We start from the raw sequence: 20,271 nt of genomic DNA on the forward strand, positions 1-20,271 counted from the left end.
ATATCGGATTGTATCATGATGAAAATGGACATACACATGTATGTCATAGAACACTGTCCTAACACCAACTTTGAATGAGATCTGTTCAAGCATGTCTGAGTTATGGTTTTGGACATGGAAAATTCGCAAACGAAATGGCTGCCAGGCTGCCATATTGAATTATATTATGACAACAATGAATATACACATGTATGTCATAAAACACTTTCCTAATACCAACTTTGAATGAGATCTGTTCAAGCATGTCTGAATTATGGCTTTGGACAGGGAAAATTCGAAAAATGGCTGCTAGGCGGCCATATTGGATCGTATCATGAAACAAATTGATGTGCATATGTATGCCATAGTATGTTGCCCCTGTACCAAGTTTCAAAAAAATTGGTTCAGGCATCTCCAAGAAACGGCTCTGGATGGGTGGATGGACGGAACCCAATCCATAAGTCCCCATCCCAGATTTTGTCTGGCGGGGACTAACCAGGCATCCAGGTTAAAGACATTCTGTTCATGATTAACATACAATTTACATAATCATGGTGACAGCCGAAGCTGTTGACACTCAATCATCCATGTGACTTTTTCCTATCCACGGATAGACCTAATGTTATCCCTGAAGTGAACTGAACATTCTTGACTGAGGCTATAAACCGTGAATGCGTGAGTTATGTCAGTGAACGATGTAATCCATGTTTTATAAATGACCTTACGCCTGCCTGTCAACATGTCGGTCATGCATGGTCTGCATGATGTATGTATAGTTGCGTGCACATAAAAATGCTATATTTGTTTTGTTATGCAAATAAAAGACAACGCTCATGAATAATTCGTAGAAATGAAAGTATGGCGAGTTAGAACAATCATCTTGACTTCATGGAACGTCCTGCGCACACCATGTATATTCTATTTATTTCAGCAGCAACAATAGCAAAAAAGTCAAGACGACAGTCTGCATCTGGGGGTATGTAAATAGGTTTCCAACATTTCCGACTTTTTGCCTGCAAATGACGTAGTTTTCATTGGTGATTAAAGATTTGTGTGACATTTTTGACAATAGTACGATATTAATTACTAAAAATTGATTTTTTTGGAAAAATTTCAGAAATTGCCGAAGTTGTTTATGTATTTCATGACATCACAACCGGAACGAACTTCAAATATGTCTGATTACATAACAAGCGATAGCAATTCTAGTGAAATCATCTTCTACTGTTTAGAATTCGAAATTGACAATGACAATAATACATGCAGTACTAGTGATGATGAAGAAGGTGTGGTAGTTGTGGATGCTTGTATTGTACCATATATGTATGAACCACTACCACAACCACAACTACAGCCAAACAACAATCCCCATCTGCAGATGGTCATTGACGATGTTATTGTCAACAGACTAAATAATACTGACCGGTAAGTTATGATAATAAAAAGTAGATATTTTAAATTAGCAGATGAAGGAAAAAATTGGGTCAAAATTTCGAAAGTAGTTGTCCCATTGAGATCATAACACTGTAACAGTAGTACTATTTAGTGGGGATATATCGACTTACTGACTACCTGACTACACAGTGTGTGTGTGTACGAACGCTAATTGTGTTTGAACCGCCATTCATATATTTCATGAGAACATCTATGTAATTGAAGGTCTTATCGGTTGTCAATCTTTAAAGGATTTTGTGAAATCATCATTACCAGAAAAAATCAGAACAGTTCAGGAACAAATAATTTATTGACGGTGAGCACTGAGCATACACTGCGTTCCAGGGTAGCACGGCGAGGTCTACCACTAGAGCACCCAGTACAGTTCCTCACGACGTGTGACTATATAGACACGCTCCGGAGAACACGCTAGGAATATAGTAGTATACAGCCCAACAAATCTCTGGCTCTGTTCTCATTCTCAGTCACATTCAACTGCTCTCAACCTTGCGAACAATGCATTAAATTTTGCATTTATAAATGACTGGTCTTCATTCATTGACAAGGAAACCAAAGTCATGCAATAAGGTCATGAATATGTCTAAAAGGAAGTGCACTGTACTATAGTACCGTAGTACATAGTACAAGCATTTGAGTATCATGGTATGAGCATGTGTTGTTCGTGTTATTCATCGGCACGGTGATATGGGCCGGTACAAAGACGTTGCTATCGCAAGTAAAAATTCCCATTATGTGGTAAAGGCTCATAACGTTATACTAGTATGTTCTTTGAAAGTGTAATTTATGTTTCTTATCAGGTGAAATAACTTTCAATTTAATTTAACATTAGGACTCGTAATCACAGACAACAAAAGAAACGTCATCATTGCCAATGTTGTAATATGTAGTACACCAGGACGCAGCATCTTATCATTCATGATCGTTTTTCGTGAGTTTGAGAGTTGTGCAGTACTAAGACATCATTGAAAATGTTTGGAAACTCATCCTCTGTATGTTGAAAAGAAGCAAGCTGATTGGAACTTCCAAATCTTTTGTGAGAAAATCGGAGTGTAGACTCAAGCATTGACGTCCTCCTACCACGCAACGTTCAGGCATGGTTAAAAAAAATGCATGCCACGATCATGTTCCAGCAGTGACGCAATTTTCCGAAGACTCTCGAAGCAAAATGCTCATCGCAGATTTTCAAAAAAATCAATTTTTCACTATTAACATCGTCCTTTTGTCAAAAATGTCATACAAATCTTTAATCACCTATGAAAACTACGTCATTTGCAGGCAAAAAGTCACAAACTTTGGAAACCTACTTACATACACTTTAAGCATATAACTTATAAGTAATGATCTCGCCAGCAATATGCAAATTAGGTGTAAAAATGTGAAATATTTTGACACAATTGGCCCTAGCTACCATGACAACAGCCCTTATCAACAACCAAATGCCAGTATATTTTGCTAAAATAACAACATCATTTGGTAGGTAACTTTAGTAAACATTCAAAAAATATTATGCAAATATCCCTAGCACCATGAAAATATGAAGCAGCAGCAGCCAAATGGAAGTGTCTTTTACAAAGATAACAACAGGGATTAATAGACAAGTGAATAAACAGTCAAATAATAAATGGAAATTTGCCTAGCAACAAGACCACGCCCATAGCAGCAGCCAAATGATCATATATATGCAAATATAACAACAGGGATTAATAGGCAAATGAGTAAACATTCAAAAAATCTATGTAAATATACGTAGCAACAAGACCATGCCTATATCAATAACGGAATGATCATGTGTATTGCAAAGATAACAACAGGGATTAATAGATAAATGAATAAAACATTCAAAAAATGTATGAATATATACCTCGCAAATAACAACAGCCCAAAGAGCACATATATTGCAAAGATAACAACTGGGCTGGATAAGCAGCTGGATAATTATTCAGCAAATGAACACCTATACCTAGCATGGAGCATGTGGATAAACATTTTTAAAAACTGTACAGTTGTGCTACTATGCTATTGACACTACTTTCAGTAATTAGGCCATATCTTAAGAATGCATATTTCAATTTCAATATTATTTGGTACATATTTCAAACATAACTAATCACACATGTTCGGGAAAGCTTGGTAATGTAGCTTTGAAATTTTAATGACTCATTTGCATAATTAACAATTTTCAGTAGTTAGTCTATATCTTAAATATGCACTCTTCAAATTCAATTCAATTTGGTACATACTTCAAATATTGTGTGTAGGAACAAAAATCTAAGACTTTGCCCTTATGGAAGGGAAGGCATTCAGTGTAAATCTGGTTGTTTTTTATATCCACAATATACAAAAGTATTTTGACCATCCAATTCAAGTGTATCAAACGCGTTCAGCTGATGTGTCACCCAATATAATTCCAAATATTCAGCAACAAGCAGTGGAATTCTTTATCATGGCCCATTCAAAAACAAAATGTCAAGGCAAAAATTCTTACGGAACTAAGAAAATGTATTTTACATAGTCCTTAATTTCATCCCTAGCATTTCTATGCTTCCGGGAACATGACTTGTTGTTTTTTGTATTTGTATTATTTCACACATTACTTATAGAAAACATACACTTTCTTATTATGTATTACTTCACACTTTACTTATAGAAAACATACACTTTCTTATTATGTATTACTTCACACTTTACTTATAGAAAACATACACTTTCTTATTATGTATTACTTCACACTTCACTTATAGAAAACATACACTTTCTTAAATATTATGTATTACTTCACACTTTACTTATAGAAAATGTACACTTTCTTATTATGTATTACTTCACACTTTACTTATAGAAAACATACACTTTCTTAAATATTATGTATTACTTCACACTTCACTTATAGAAAACATACACTTTCTTAAATATTATGTATTACTTCACACTTTACTTATAGAAAATGTACACTTTCTTATTATGTATTACTTCACACTTTACTTATAGAAAACAAACACTTTCTTAAATATTATGTATTACTTCACACTTTACTTATAGAAAATGTACACTTTCTTAAATATGTATTACTTCACACTTCACTTATAGAAAACATACACTTTCTTAAATATTATGTATTACTTCACACTTTACTTATAGAAAACATACACTTTCTTATTATGTATTACTTCACACTTTACTTATAGAAAACATACACTTTCTTATTATGTATTACTTCACACTTTACTTATAGAAAATATACACTTTCTTATTATGTATTACTTCACACTTTACTTATAGAAAACATACACTTTCTTATTATGTATTACTTCACACTTTACTTATAGAAAATATACACTTTCTTATTATGTATTACTTCACACTTTACTTATAGAAAACATACACTTTCTTATTATGTATTACTTCACACTTTACTTATAGAAAATATACACTTTCTTATTATGTATTACTTCACACTTTACTTATAGAAAACATACACTTTCTTATTATGTATTACTTCACACTTTACTTATAGAAAATATACACTTTCTTAAATATTATGTATTACTTCACACTTCACTTATAGAAAACAAACACTTTCTTAAATATTATGTATTACTTCACACTTTACTTATAGAAAACATACACTTTCTTAAATATTATGTATTACTTCACACTTTACTTATAGAAAACATACACTTTCTTATTATGTATTACTTCACACATTACTTATAGAAAATATACACTCTCTTAAATATTATGTATTACTTCACACTTCACTTATAGAAAACAAACACTTTCTTATTATGTATTACTTCACACTTCACTTATAGAAAACATACACTTTCTTATTATGTATTACTTCACACTTTACTTATAGAAAACATACACTTTCTTAAATATTATGTATTACTTCACACTTCACTTATAGAAAACATACACTTTCTTAAATATTATGTATTACTTCACACTTTACTTATAGAAAATATACACTTTCTTATTATGTATTACTTCACACTTTACTTATAGAAAACATACACTTTCTTATTATGTATTACTTCACACTTTACTTATAGAAAACATACACTTTCTTATTATGTATTACTTCACACTTCACTTATAGAAAACATACACTTTCTTAAATATTATGTATTACTTCACACTTTACTTATAGAAAATGTACACTTTCTTATTATGTATTACTTCACACTTTACTTATAGAAAACAAACACTTTCTTAAATATTATGTATTACTTCACACTTTACTTATAGAAAATGTACACTTTCTTAAATATTATGTATTACTTCACACTTCACTTATAGAAAACATACACTTTCTTATTATCAATATATACATCTCATTATATGAGATCAGTTCTTTCTTTTCTCACAAGGAAGATATGTATGTACCAAGTTTGATTTGAATAAATGACTCAGCTATTTTAGAGAAAATGATGACATAAACAGACAGACAGACACCTAGACAGACATTGCCATTTCAAATGTTTCATAACCTCCTTTTACTGGTGATAAAAATTATTGTTTACCTTTTATAGAATCTAAAGCCACTCCAGTTGTCATGAAAAGACTGGACGCACGCTATGATTGGTTGCCATCACCTGTATCTGTGTTTGGTGAAAAGCCAACACAAATTGTCAGTGCAGGGAATGGATGCCAATCAAGGGAAGACACCAAGGGTAAAATTGCATTCATTTCAAATGATGGTGAATGTAGTTACTTTTCAAGGGTAAGACAAAAATATAGAATGTCAGTGGAATAATGGTTTGAATGGTGGACGGATGGATTGGTTGGTAGATGGCTGGGTTAGTGGGTCAGTGGATTGATGGGTGAGTGAGGGGGAGAGTGGATTGATTGATGGATGGATGGATGGATGGATGGGTTGTTGGGTGGGCAAGTTAGTGGATTGAAGAATGGGTGGAAAATGAAGCATAAAGTAGGTGGCTGAATGAATGAATGGGTTGGTGTGACAACTATGGCAATTGATGGGTAGATGGATGGATGGATTGATTGGTTGATGGGCAACTGAGTCAATTGATTGGTGGGTGGATGGAATAGCTTGCTAAATGAATGAATGAATGAATGAATGAATGACTTAATTAATTAATTAATGAGTGGAAGGATGGATGGATGGGTTGGTGGGCACGTGAGTCATTTGATTGGTGGGTAGATGGATTGCTTGATTGGTTTGGCAAATTGGTATATGGATGGATGGGATGGTGGGCAAGTGGGCCAAATGTGGAAATACTGTCCTGTGATAGTCATGACAACCATGTGATAGACATTGACAGTTATGTGATGGACATTGGCAGTCCTGATAGACACTGAGTCATGTGATAGACATTGGCAGTCATGTGATGGACATTGGCAGTCATGATAGATGTTGACAGTAACAAGAAATGGTCAATTGATGTATTTTGATTGAATACTACACACACAATTAAGGCACACTGCATATTATATTTGCAGGTGTCCAATATGCAGAAATCAGGTGCACTTGGTGTAATTGTGTATGCAAATCCAGGAGGATATGTACAAGATATGAATTGCCATGGTGATGAATGTCGTAACATTCTTCAAATACCAGCCACAATGATTCCATATGCAGCTGCTATTCTCTATCAGTATGTATTGAAAAGCTCATCTTCAGAAGTATATGGATAAGTATAGAAAGCAACAAAGAACTAGTAATTCTAATGACTGACCAAAAATAGTAGTATATTTCTACTTGTCTGTCACTGACCAATGCCCTATAGGACTAGTAGTATTTCTACTGGTCTGACACTGACCAATGTCCTATAGGACTAGTAGTATTTCTACTGGTCTGAGACCGACCAATGCCCTGTAGGACTAGTGGTATTTCTACTGGTCTGAGACTGACCAATGCCCTATAGAACTAGTAGTTTTGTCTACTGGTCTAAGACTGATTAATGCCCTATAGGACTAGTAGTATTTCTACTGGTCTGAGACTGACTAATGCCCTATAGGACTAGTATTATTTCTACTGGTCTAAGACTGACTAATGCCCTATAGGACTAGTAGTATTTCTACTGGTCTGAGACTGACTAAAGCCCTATAGGACTAGCAGTATTTCTACTGGTCTGACAGTGACCAATGCCTTATAGTACAAGCAATATTTCTACTGGTCTGAGACTGACTAATGCCCTATAGGACTAGCAATATTTCTACTGGTCTGAGACTGACCAATGCCCTGTAGGACTAGTAGTATTTCTACTGGTCTGACACTGACCAATGCACTATAGGACTAGCAGTATTTCTACTGGTCTGAGACTGACTAAAGCCCTATAGGACTAGCAGTATTTCTACTGGTCTGACAGTGACCAATGCCGTATAGGACTAGCAATATTTCTACTGGTCTGAGACTGACTAACGCCCTATAGGACTAGCAGTATTTCTACTGGTCTGACAGTGACCAATGCCTTATAGGACTAGCAGTATTGCTACTGGTCTGAGACTGACCAATGCCCTGTAGGACTAGTAGTATTTCTACTGGTCTGACACTGACCAATGCCCTATAGGACTAGTAGTATTTCTACTCGTCTGAGACTGACCAATGCCCTGTAGGACTAGTGGTATTTCTACTGGTCTGACACTGACCAATGCCCTGTAGGACTAGTGGTATTTCTACTGAGCTGACACTGACCAATGCCCTATAGGACTAGTAGTATTTCTACTGGTCTGAGACTGACGAATGCCCTATACGACTAGTGGTATTTCTACTGGTCTGAGACTGTCCAATGCCCTATAGGACTAGCAATATTTCTACTGGTCTGAGACTGACTAATGCCCTATAGGACTAGTAATATTTATACTGGTCTAACAGTGACTAATGCCCTATAGGACTAGCAATATTTCTACTGGTCTGAGACTGACTAATGCCCTATAGGACTAGCAGTATTTCTACTGGTCTAACAGTGACTAATGCCCTATAGGACTAGTGGTATTTCTACTGGTCTGAGACTGACCAATGCCCTATGGGACTAGTAGTATTTCTACTGGTCTAACACTGACTAATGCCCTATAGGACTAGTGGTATTTCTACTGGTCTGAGACTGACTAATGCCCTATAGGACTAGCAGTATTTCTACTGGTCTGAGACTGTCCAGTGCCCTATAGGACTAGTAATATTTCTACTGGTCTGACACTGACAAATGCCCTATAGGACTAGCAGTATTTCTACTGGTCTGAGACTGACTAATGCCCTATAGGACTAGCAGTATATCTACTGGTCTGAAACTGTCCAATGCCCTATAGGACTAGTAATATTTCTACTGGTCTGAGACTGACAAATGCCCTATAGGACTAGCAATATTTCTACTGGTCTGAGACTGACTAATGCCCTATAGGACTAGCAGTATTTCTATTTTGTTTTGATGACAGCTATTCCATTTTGTGATTACACTTACAGGCTAACCATAGGTAAAGTCACAGCTACATTCCAAACCACACCGTCAGATAACTTTTACTTTGGAATAGATGGAAAAGGCAAGTTGGCAGAAATTGGATGGCTGTTGTACCCATCATTTGAATTCTTAGGATGGCAGGCACAATGGTAAGTTGCCATGACAATAAATGACTTTGTAACTTGACAGATTATACGAGTTCTACCCCATTACTGATAAATGATTAACATCATTCTCCAATTCTACCTAATTCACAATCCACAGTCTTAGACTACTCTGTACATGCTACGTATTTGATCTGTTCTGCACTTAATGAATCATTTGCTTTCACTATGCACAAAATACTTAGAGCAGAGTTAACAGATCCAAATTCGCATGTGCCATGTACACATGTTTGTTAATTCTGGTATGCACTGATCATTTGCTTTGCATATTTCAAACACTGATATAGCCATTTAAAACCTGAGAGAACTCTGCTTGAAACTGTTTTAAACTACTATTATTAGCATAAGGACTGTTTTTACACATATTAATCACTTTCAATAGTTACAAGAATTTAAGTATTTTATGGCATTCATTAAATTCTATTATCACATAGGTTGCTGTTTAACCAGATTATATTGTGTAATGCTAACACTCAAGTATTAACCATTTTGTCCTTGTAACACGGCTGTTCATTGCCATAGACACTAGAGAAATCTAATCAATGTGGAACCTTGTATGTGCACATGCGCCCATATGCCCAATTTATAACGATCAAATTGGCGAGGGATGTATAGTAGATGAATTAGTATGTAAAAATACCTGGTTTTTGTTCGCCTTCTTTATCTGATCGTCGAGATCGTTCCCTTATGGAATTGGGTGCAAATAGTGAATTGTCACATTGTATCAATAAACATTTCTTAAGCCAAATTGTTCAAGATTTCTGTAAATTTGTGCATGTCAGGCTATTTTTTCATTGATTTTAAGAAGTGTGTATCACAATGACAGTGTTGAATGAGAAATTTGACTACATTTATACATAGATCAGCAACTATGCAGTTTGTTCAGCGCCGACAGTGGGATGCCGTACATGTCATACATTGCCTCACATGAGAATGACACCATTTCATTATCAGATGTTTTTCAATTATTAGATTATCAAGTGGGTCCGATATTTCTACCCCATAAGTTAGTTTTTAAATGTTCTTTTGATTTACCATGAAAATTTTGTTCTCCAAACTAGCAAATTTCAACAATATATTTTTGTGTACCATGACCGAATGACCCTATAGTGACCTCCACTGAATAATTTGGGAAGTGGCCATGCGATATTTACATATTAAAGTTGTCCTTTTCGATAATTGGAGAAGGGACGAGAAACATTTCAATAGAAATACATAAATATTTGCTACATGTAAAATTGGATCTAAATGTTTCAGTTATGATTTCTTGTATGTGAATGTGTGAAATATGAGGTGAAAATATACATAAACAATAAGCAACGTTTGCATGCAATACATACATAATCTGAGTCTGTACCAACTCATATATAACCCTACATGAATTCTCAGTCTAGTCCAAATCATAGCAAGTTTATTTTTTTTAAATAACTGTTTGGGAAGTGTGATACCCAATAGAAAAATACATGTCTTACAACATGGTCAATCTGAGTCATATTTTGGTTCCATGTGCAAATTGTTGTTGTTGTTGTGTGTGTCAGCATCACCTTTTTTCAGATCATTACATTAGTGTGTCCATATTACATGTAAAATTCATGCTGATTGCATGTGTACATGTATTATCACAATTAGTAGTATTAAAAGTGTGACATCACTAGCACTTTCAGTGCACACCATGCAACAAACAAATAACTTGCTAATACATGGTATTTACATTTACAGCTTTTATTTCAATGGCTAAATTTATAAAACCAGTGAGTCTCCGATAACACGACCGACCCTAGTTTAAGCTTCAGACCTTTTTTTCATGTTTGGAATAAGGCAAAATGGTATGACTTTACTGATATTTCCATGTCAACCTTCAGGCTTCATGCCTTTCCCTTATCTGTAGTCACTTTTATGAAATCATACTCCAGAGAGAGAAACTAGGTCATTTTAGATGACAGGGTACAGTCTGCATAACGTGTTCATCTACTTAACTTACAAAGGTCTTCATTTACTTTTACACCTCACCAAACTCTCACTGATTGCAAAGCATGGTGACCAATAAGTATCTTATCTCTCAGGGTCACTGTATTCTAAACCATCTATCCCATTTTCTATAATCATGTTATCGGAAACAAACACTTTTGTTTTGTATTTTGCCTTAAAAGATTGTTCATTTATGAGTATTTATAAGTAGTGAAAGCTGTGTTGGGATCGAGTGATAAATTGATTATTCCCGCAGCTCCAACTATTCTTCATACGTGCAGACTTTCCATGCACAGCGAGTTAACTATTGTGTTTGTCTGTTTGTGAACGATTGCCATTTCGTTACTCCAGTGATTTCATCACTCCAGTGTAAATTGCTGTGAAAACCCTTTTAAAATTATATCATGAGTTCATATTACTGCCAGTCGGGAAGCTAGACAATGTTTGTGTGTATGTGAAGTATGTTGTCATGTCAATTTTTGACACTGGACTGATAAATATGAATGGAAGCATAAAATATATACTTATTCTCAAAGAATAACTACTCTGTTTTGGTTCTAAAATGACAGAAAATATCTTAGCCATATGATTAATATAAGTAAGTGACACCACTGACAGGCGTAAATGATCTGTTTTGGATGTGATTTAAACAATGGCCCACAGGTGACACAGGAACAATAAATTTGTGGAATAAATAATTGATTTTTGAGAGCAAAATATTTAATACAAGGATAAAACTTTTCTTTCACAGGAAAAGAAATTAACATTTCTATAACAAAACTTTCTTTTTACAGTGCAGAAAATTAATTTGCAAAAGGAGATTTTTAGCACAACTGAACTTCTAAGATTCAGTTGAGCTATATAGGCATGGCAAAGTGTGTGTGTGTATACAACTTAGAGTGTACATGCAAAGGTTCATAATTAGCTCCGCTGTCAGCGAAAGCTGAAAGCGTAGCTTTAGGTATAGGTATAGGTTTGTATAGAGTATAGAGTATAAGTGAATCATAGGTGTCCGTCAACTTTTTTTATTTTCATCATCTTCTCCAAAAGTAACAGTCAGAATACTTCGATATTTGGTGTGCATGTTCCCTGGGGGGCTATTCAGATTTGTTCATGCCAAATTGATCTGTGCCATTTTCAATTTTTTATGATTTTTTTTCTTCAAAAATGATATTTTCATCATCTCCTCAATTACTACTTGTCAGATTGCTTTGATATCTGGTGTGTTGATGCGTAGAGGGTAGCTTACTCAGATTTGTTAATTTCAAGTCAGCGCATCTTCTTTTCTATTTTTGATGAATTTTTTTTGTAATTTGAAGAAAAAATAATATGTTAATTAGCATTATGGCCGACGCCATATTGGAAATCAGTCCACAAGACTTTAAGTAAACTGCCACTTTTCAAAAGACACTATTGTCATATTGACATCAAACAAGCAATGTAATATGTGCTACAGTCATAATTCTATGCATTGTGCGCCCAAATGACATGTGTTTGTTCGAAACAGGGTTGTAAACTTCAAATCCAAATTCTGCACCCTTCTACATAGTCAGCCTATCCGCAACACCCTCATTTGCATGCATCGTGTGCATCTGATCTATCCTGATCCTTCAGATCGCTTTGAATGGCTGCTCACGGGCCTTATTTTTGGGTATTTTCAACTCGCCGTAACTTTCACTAGAGTCCACCATTTTAAATACTGTAAACGCCTAAACCTCAACTGACATCTCTTCTTTCGTGCCAGCAAAATATATTTTGGCATTACATTTAGGAGTACCGATTTTCCGACGAATTCGGGACACATACTTGAGGCTCTGAAATTTCGACCCGGTTTTTCGCGCATAATTTCCTCAATACGAACCGGGAAGTTTACAAATATCACAAAAAGGTGGATTTTTATGTGTTTTAAATAACCGTGGCAAGTAAATTTAGTAGGATCGTTGTGTAACGGTCTGTTCAAGAATTTTCGGTAGAAAACGACTGATTTGACCTGGCAGCTGAAGCTGACCTCGTTTGAACGGGCAATTTTCCATAGCAAGCAGCAATGCAATGGTACTCACTAAAATCGCACTTCAGACCCACTATAAAAGTTTGGTGTTTGGAGTGACGGTGAACCAGAATGAAGACAACTCGCGTAAGGAAGGCATGCCAAGGCATGCGGTTGAAGTTATGCAAGAGCAGTCTCACTGCGGACTGTGTGAATCGACCAAACTTTGTTTATATTGGCCGACAGTTTACATGTAAACGACATGAAAGTGTCTTGCCATTTCCAAAATGCAATTATTTGGCAAGTAAAAATAATTAAAATAATTACAACTTTAATTTGGCTTCAGACTTTGCATTATGTTTTTCGTATCTTTCCCCGTTTGACATGTAAATCTGAAAAGGTTCTCTCTGGTCATGTCAGTGATCATACCGGGACTTCTTTGAGTAAGCGTGAGGTGAGGCATGTTGAGGATATTTTGTTGAGAATGATAAATATTGCAATATGTCAAGTACACTCATTCTATCAACACCAGACTATCTAGTTAGAATGTCACACTTATTCTATCAAGACCAGACTATCTAGTTAGAATGTCACACTCATTCTATCAAGACCAGACTATCTAGTTAGAATGTCACCATGAACACCAGACTAATAACTTAATAACTTTTCAACATTTTAAGCATAGTAATTAAGTTTAATTAATATGTAGCAAAAGAATGCTTAGGAATAAAAAATAATGTTCTAAATTTTGTATAAAAATGAACTAACAACTAAATTAAGCATGTGGTGTGAAAAACACTTTTCACTGTCAAAGTGTCAATAACTTGGGTAATCAGTGTGTATGATGAGTTTTAGTATGTAAATTTCTTTTGTCATACCTATTCAAATAAATCTATATCTTTGGCAAAGTCATAACAGGTGCATATATTTTCCTTAGTTTCGTCGCAAATATTCTTCATTTCATGTCTTTCAAGAAAATCTGCTGACAAATTCCTAAAATTGCTACTCCTTCTACAATAAATCACTGATACCAGAACCGATGAAAATTGGTATTCAGAAACTCATCAATGGCAATTCTACACTTGCCAAATGGAAAAAATGTTTTTACAAATGATTGCATCAGAGATGTGGGTTTTGGGTCAAAAAATGGGATTTTTGGTGAAAAAACTCTGAAAGTACTGGGCAGATTGCCATGAAATTTGGTGGGAACATTCTTAGGGGTGCGTAAATTAAGATTTGTTCATGAAATGATGATTCCCTTAGAAATATGCAATTTAGGGTTAAAATGTGTCTTTTTGGTCAAAAACATATGATTCCAAAACTACTCAGCAGATTGGGCTGAAATTTAACAGGGATGCATCTGTGGGTGTATAGATGAAGATATATTACGCATATAATGATCTCATCAGTAATCTGCAAATTAGGTGTACAAATGTGAATTTTGGTCAAAAATTTGTCTCAAAAAGTACTTGGTCAATGAGACTGAAATGTTCTACTAGTGTTTTTCTGCAGATGTTCATCAAAATATTTTGACACAATGGGCCTTAGCAACCATGACCATGCCCATAGCAACAGCCAAACGGTCATGTATGTCTCAAAGATAACAACAGGGATTAATAGACAATTGAATAATTATTCAAAAACAGTATGTAAATTTGAATAGCAAGAAGACTATATTGCTAGGATAACAGGAATTGAAAGACAAATGAATAAAACATTTAAAAATGTATGCAAATGTGCCTAGTAACAGGATCACGCCCATAGCAACAGCTAATGATCATGTATATTGCACAGGAATTCAGGAATCAGAAATTCATACACAAGTGAACAAAAACCTTAAAAAATGTATGCAAATATATCTAACAACAACATTCATTACTGAATCATTTACAAGTTTACAATACGAATCCAACAACTTGAAACTACTCAATGGTTATTAAGCTAGTGGCATGGTTTAACATGGGTACCTAATTTGTATCATATATATGTATGTATGCATGAGAGGCCAAGTCTGTCATTCTGCTGGGGAACTAACGAGTTAAACAACCTCAAATTTATGTCACCTAGTGTTATTCCTGGACCTTTTAAATGATAAGTTATGATAATTGTGTTAACATCAAACTGAAATTCTTTTGATTTCTACCCCCCCCCCCCCCCCCATTTACTAACAGTCCCTATATTCAATTTTGAACTCTGCAAATATGTTAATGATATGCAAATTATGTGAATAAAACTGCCCCTTTATTTTATCAAATTTTGTATGTATGTATGTATGTATGTATGTATGTTAATAATGTACCATTATGTATTTTGTGTGTGTGTGTGTGTGTGTGTGTAAACAGACTTTATAAGAAACTAAATGAGGACTTGTAGATTTCCAAGCAGGAGTACAGGATATTAACAGTTACCACTAGTCCTGGTCTAGTGTTTTTGACAAGAATTTTTAACCCCTGCAGTATTCTGAGCAACAGTTGAAAACATTATTCTCTGCTGTGAAATTGAAAGACAATGACAGTAGAGTTTACATACTGATGAGCTGAAAAAGGTTTACAACACCACTTCACATGGTACACCATCTACATACAGATTTAGTCTGAAATCACTTTAATGAGATGAAATATGAAAATAATTGTTTGTTCATTTTGTTGTTGTGTCATTAGGTTTAATTTTAAAACAGAGCTGTACCACAATCTATCAAAAGAAGCCCTAGTGATTGACATATTTAATTACACCATAATGCAAGGAGAAGGAGTTTTGGCAACTGCTAAACTCCCTCAATATGATGGTAAGAAAATTATTTTTTCTGCATGTTTATTTCATGATTTCAATTTGTTTTGTTGTCTCACACTAATAGACTATTAGTGTATTAGTGTGACTATTATATAATGTCAACTGTTCATTTGAGGGTCAGTCTATGAACTTCTACTGTAAATCTACTCTACACAACAACACAATACAGTTGGTGGGGGTAAAGGTCAACTTTATTTGTAGTTGACAATAAACAATTATGCTGTACATAGAAATAAATAGAAAGATTTTGCTGCACAATGGATCTATGGTTATAGTAATAAATTTATGTAATATACCATGTGACAGCAGCCTCTGTCAAGGGACACATATCATATCATATATTCATAATCACAGTCTCATACATGGATTTAAACTGCAATAACACCTGTGTCTGTTATTGTACACCTATAAATCTATTCTACACAACAACACAACACACTGGTTGGGGTAAAGGTCACTCTATTTTTAGTTAACAAAAAACAATTATGCCAAATATCCCAACCGATCTGAGGAAAAAAACAAGAAAAAACAAAAAAACTAGATATACTAGTCCATGTCATAATAAACTATTTTTCTACTCCTAGAGCCATAGCTTTAACTACTTTACATTTGGTTTCCAGATTCATATAACTACTTGATTTCCAGTCACCCTGGTGTTTTATCAATAATGCAGGGATACCTAAACTGAAAGCAAAACTTGCATCCTGTGTACATAAGGAGTGGCCTGAGTATTTAGATGTATCATATCCACATAAAGTGTCTTTACAAAACTTACATGAAAGGTGTAATTTAAGATTTGTTCATGACATGTGACATGATGATTCCATCAGTAATATTTCATTCATAGTGGATAGAGCCCGTGGAATGTAAGAATGCTTACGGACATGTAAAAGATAATTTTGATCCTTTACAATTCGCATACATACTTGGACGTTCAACTGATGACGCAATTTGAACTTTTAATACACCGTGTGACTAAGCATCTAGATGCCAAGTCATCGAATACAGCTAGAGTTCTATTTATTTATTTATTTATTTATTTATTTATTCAGGTAAACCAACGGGCATAAAGCCCATTTACAGGCACCTTTAGAAACAAATAAGGAAAAACAAGCACTAAAAAGATAAAACAAGGGGTAGCAATAACAGAAAGAAGTGACATGACAAAAAAGGCAAACACAGAAATAAAAACAACAAAACAGGAAAAATTATTAAAAACACGCAGCCTGAACCACACACCGAAAGACGGAAACAGGACTAAATAAATCTATGTTTGGATTTGCTTTAAAAACGTCATTACAAGTGGTTAAACATCTTAAAATTGGGGAATATTTTCTCAGATTTACTCTGGAGGCACTGATGCGAAAGATATGGTTATTACGTAGCTGTCTGCTCTGTACATTAAAACAAACCTTGTACAAAATGGATGGACAATTATAGCATGAATTGACCAGTTTGTAAACAAAAATAGCATCTAAAAACTTTCGCCTCCTCACCAGTGGGGGAAGCTTAAACCTAGCACATAGTGAATCATAATCTGTTGAAGTATATTGCACATTTGATTTAAAACATAAAATTTTTATAAATTTCTGCTGTACATGTTCGATTTTATCAATTTGAGTTACTTGCCATGGTGACCAAATTACACTGCAGTACTCAAGATGGCTTCTAACATGGGTCACATATAAAGATCTAATGTAGAAATGTTGGAAACCCATCATTCTAAAAGCTTTCCTGACAATACTATCAATATGGGTGCTGAAAGACATCTGTGAAGAAAGTAGAATACCAAGATCTTTGATACTATGAACACGAACAAGGGGACCATCAGCAATACTGTAATTGTATGTAATCAGTTTCTTTTTGTTACTAAATGTAATTACATTACACTTCCCCACATTGAGCTTCAATTTCCATGTATTACACCATTTGTAGACATTATTAATGTCTGTTTGAAGAGAAATACAATCATCTTGTGTTCTAACTATGCGATATATTTTGGCATCGTCAGCATACATTGAGCACAATGATGACCCATGACTGTTGACAATGTCTGGCATATCATTGACGAACAGAATAAACAAAAGTGGCCCAATCAGGGAACCTTGAGGCACACCTTTTATTTATAACTTCACGTTGTGTTCTATTTTGGAGGTAAGATGAAAGCCAGGACATTTATCGATTATTCCTCAGCATTCAATACTATTCAACCCCAACTTATGCTTAATAAACTGAATGCACTCAATGTACAGGCATACTTGCAATTATGGATCTTAGATTACCTCATCGAAAGATCACAATATGTCTGCACTAAGTATGGTGTATCCGACATAATAACAGTTAATACAGGTGCACCACAGGGCTGTGTGCTGTCACCAGTTCTGTTTGTACTTTACACAAATGATTTGGCATGGGACACTAATGGCGCGATGATTAAAAAATATGCAGATGATACAGCTGTTGTCGGATTTATATCAAATGATGATGACAGTGAGTATGTGGAGTACTGTATCGAGTTTGTCAACACCTGGTGTAAAGATAACTACCTTGATCTTAATGTGCCAAAAACAAAAGAATTACTTTTTGACTTCCGACGGAATAAAGCAGAAAAACAACCTGTTGAAATTAACAATATGCAAGTCGAAAGAACATCAGTATATAGATATCTTGGTTGTATGGTTGATGATAAATTGTCCTTTGCACAACATGTGGACAATCAGCTCAAAAAAGTAAATAAAAGGTTGTTTTTCGCAAGGTCCATGAGGATATTAAATGTTAGCTCGAATGTCATTTCTTTGTTCTACAATTCAACTATTTATACAGTCCTCAGTTATGCGAACATTGCATTCTGTGATATGCTGCCTACCTATCTTAAACATGATCTAAACCGTCCTTGGAACATATGCAGAAAATTAGTTAATAATGAATTCTATGAACTATCTGATAACTCTGCATTGTATAAACACAAATCGTTTAAGACTGCTACAAAAATTATCAGAGATTCAACACATCCACTACATACAGAATATGAATATCTACCAAGTGGTCGTCGCCTCAGAGTACCACATGCACGTACAGATTTAAGTACAGCTTTGTTCCAAGATCTATTCATCTCATCAATAACATGTAACCGCTACTGTCTGTATGTATTTATATGTATTGTAATCCTAACTTTACTTTTCATGGATTATGTATTTAAGTTAATGTAAGCTGTGTGGATATGTAGTTTGTTTGTTTTCTGTCAATGCAACTAAAATTTCATGATCGACATGACGAATAAAGTTATTATTATTATTATTATTAGTCCCCGCCAGACGAAGTCCGGGACAGGGACTTATGGATTGGGTTCCGTCTGTCTGTGCGTCCATGTGTCTGTCCGTCCGTCCGTCCGTCCGTCCGCAGCCGTTTCTTGGAGATGCCTGGACCGATTTTTTTCAAACTTGGTACAGGGGCTACATACATGTACAATAGCATACATATGCACGTCAATTTGTTTCATGATATGATCCAATATGGCCGCCTAGCAGCCATTTTGTTTGCAAATTTTCACTGTCTAAAGCCATAACTCAGACATACTTGAACAGATCTCATTCAAAGTTGGCATTAGGACAGTGTTCTATGGCATATATGTGCATATTCATTGTTGTCATGATACGATCCAATATGGCTGCCTAGCAGCCATTTTTTTTGTGAATTTTCATGTCCAAAGCCATAACTCAGACATGCTTGAACAGATCACATTCAAAGTTGGTATTAGGACAGTGTTCTATGACATAAATGTGCATATCCATTTTCATCGTGATATGATACCCCATACCCGACCAATCCTTTATTGTTGTAGGCATGTTCCATGTCCAACAAGCAGACACAACATATCTAAGTCTGTTTGATTTAGGTTCACAAGTGTTGTTGCGTAATCAGAGTAGTGATAATTCCTTAAAACCCAATCATAGCGGGGACTATGTCATTCTCAGTGACTTGTTATTATTATTATTATTATTATTATTATGCATATTAGGGCTAAAACTACTCAGCAGATGGGGCTGACATTTAATGGGGATACATATGGGGTGTATAGATGGAGCATATAATGTCATCAGTGATATGCCAATTAGGTGTACAAACATGAATTTTGGTCAACAATTTATATCTCAAAAAGTACTTGGTCAATGAGGCTGAAACTTGGTGAGATATTTCTAGAAGTGTTTTTCTGCAGACTTTCTTTGACACATTTGGCCTTAGTAACCATGACCATGCCTTTAGCAACAACCAAATGGCAGTATATTTAACAAAACATTCAAAAAGTGTATGCAAATATGCCTAGCAACAAGACCACACCTATGGCAACAGCCAAATGATCACATATATTGCAAAGATAACAACAGGGATTAATAGGCAAGTGAATAAACATTCAAAAAATGTATGTAAACGTGCCTATCAACAAGACCACACCCATAGTAACAGCCAAATGATCACATGTATTGCAAAGATATTAATGTTCATACTA

At 34.9% G+C, this 20,271-nt stretch overlaps 1 protein-coding gene across 1 annotated transcript in view; it reads left to right on the forward strand.

Annotated features, from left to right (window-relative positions):
* LOC144443344 (uncharacterized) overlaps window positions 1–20,271 on the forward strand; it is a 49,793-nt gene that overhangs the window by 3,994 nt on the left and 25,528 nt on the right. Inside the window, exons 2-5 of the mRNA XM_078132800.1 lie at window positions 5,970–6,160; window positions 6,901–7,055; window positions 8,861–9,004; window positions 15,635–15,759. Coding sequence (XP_077988926.1) covers window positions 5,970–6,160; window positions 6,901–7,055; window positions 8,861–9,004; window positions 15,635–15,759 — 615 coding nt within the window. The remainder of the gene's footprint in view (window positions 1–5,969; window positions 6,161–6,900; window positions 7,056–8,860; window positions 9,005–15,634; window positions 15,760–20,271) is intronic.

This window comes from Glandiceps talaboti, chromosome 12 (assembly GCF_964340395.1).
Source record: "Glandiceps talaboti chromosome 12, keGlaTala1.1, whole genome shotgun sequence".
NCBI classification, from domain to species: domain Eukaryota; kingdom Metazoa; phylum Hemichordata; class Enteropneusta; family Spengelidae; genus Glandiceps; species Glandiceps talaboti.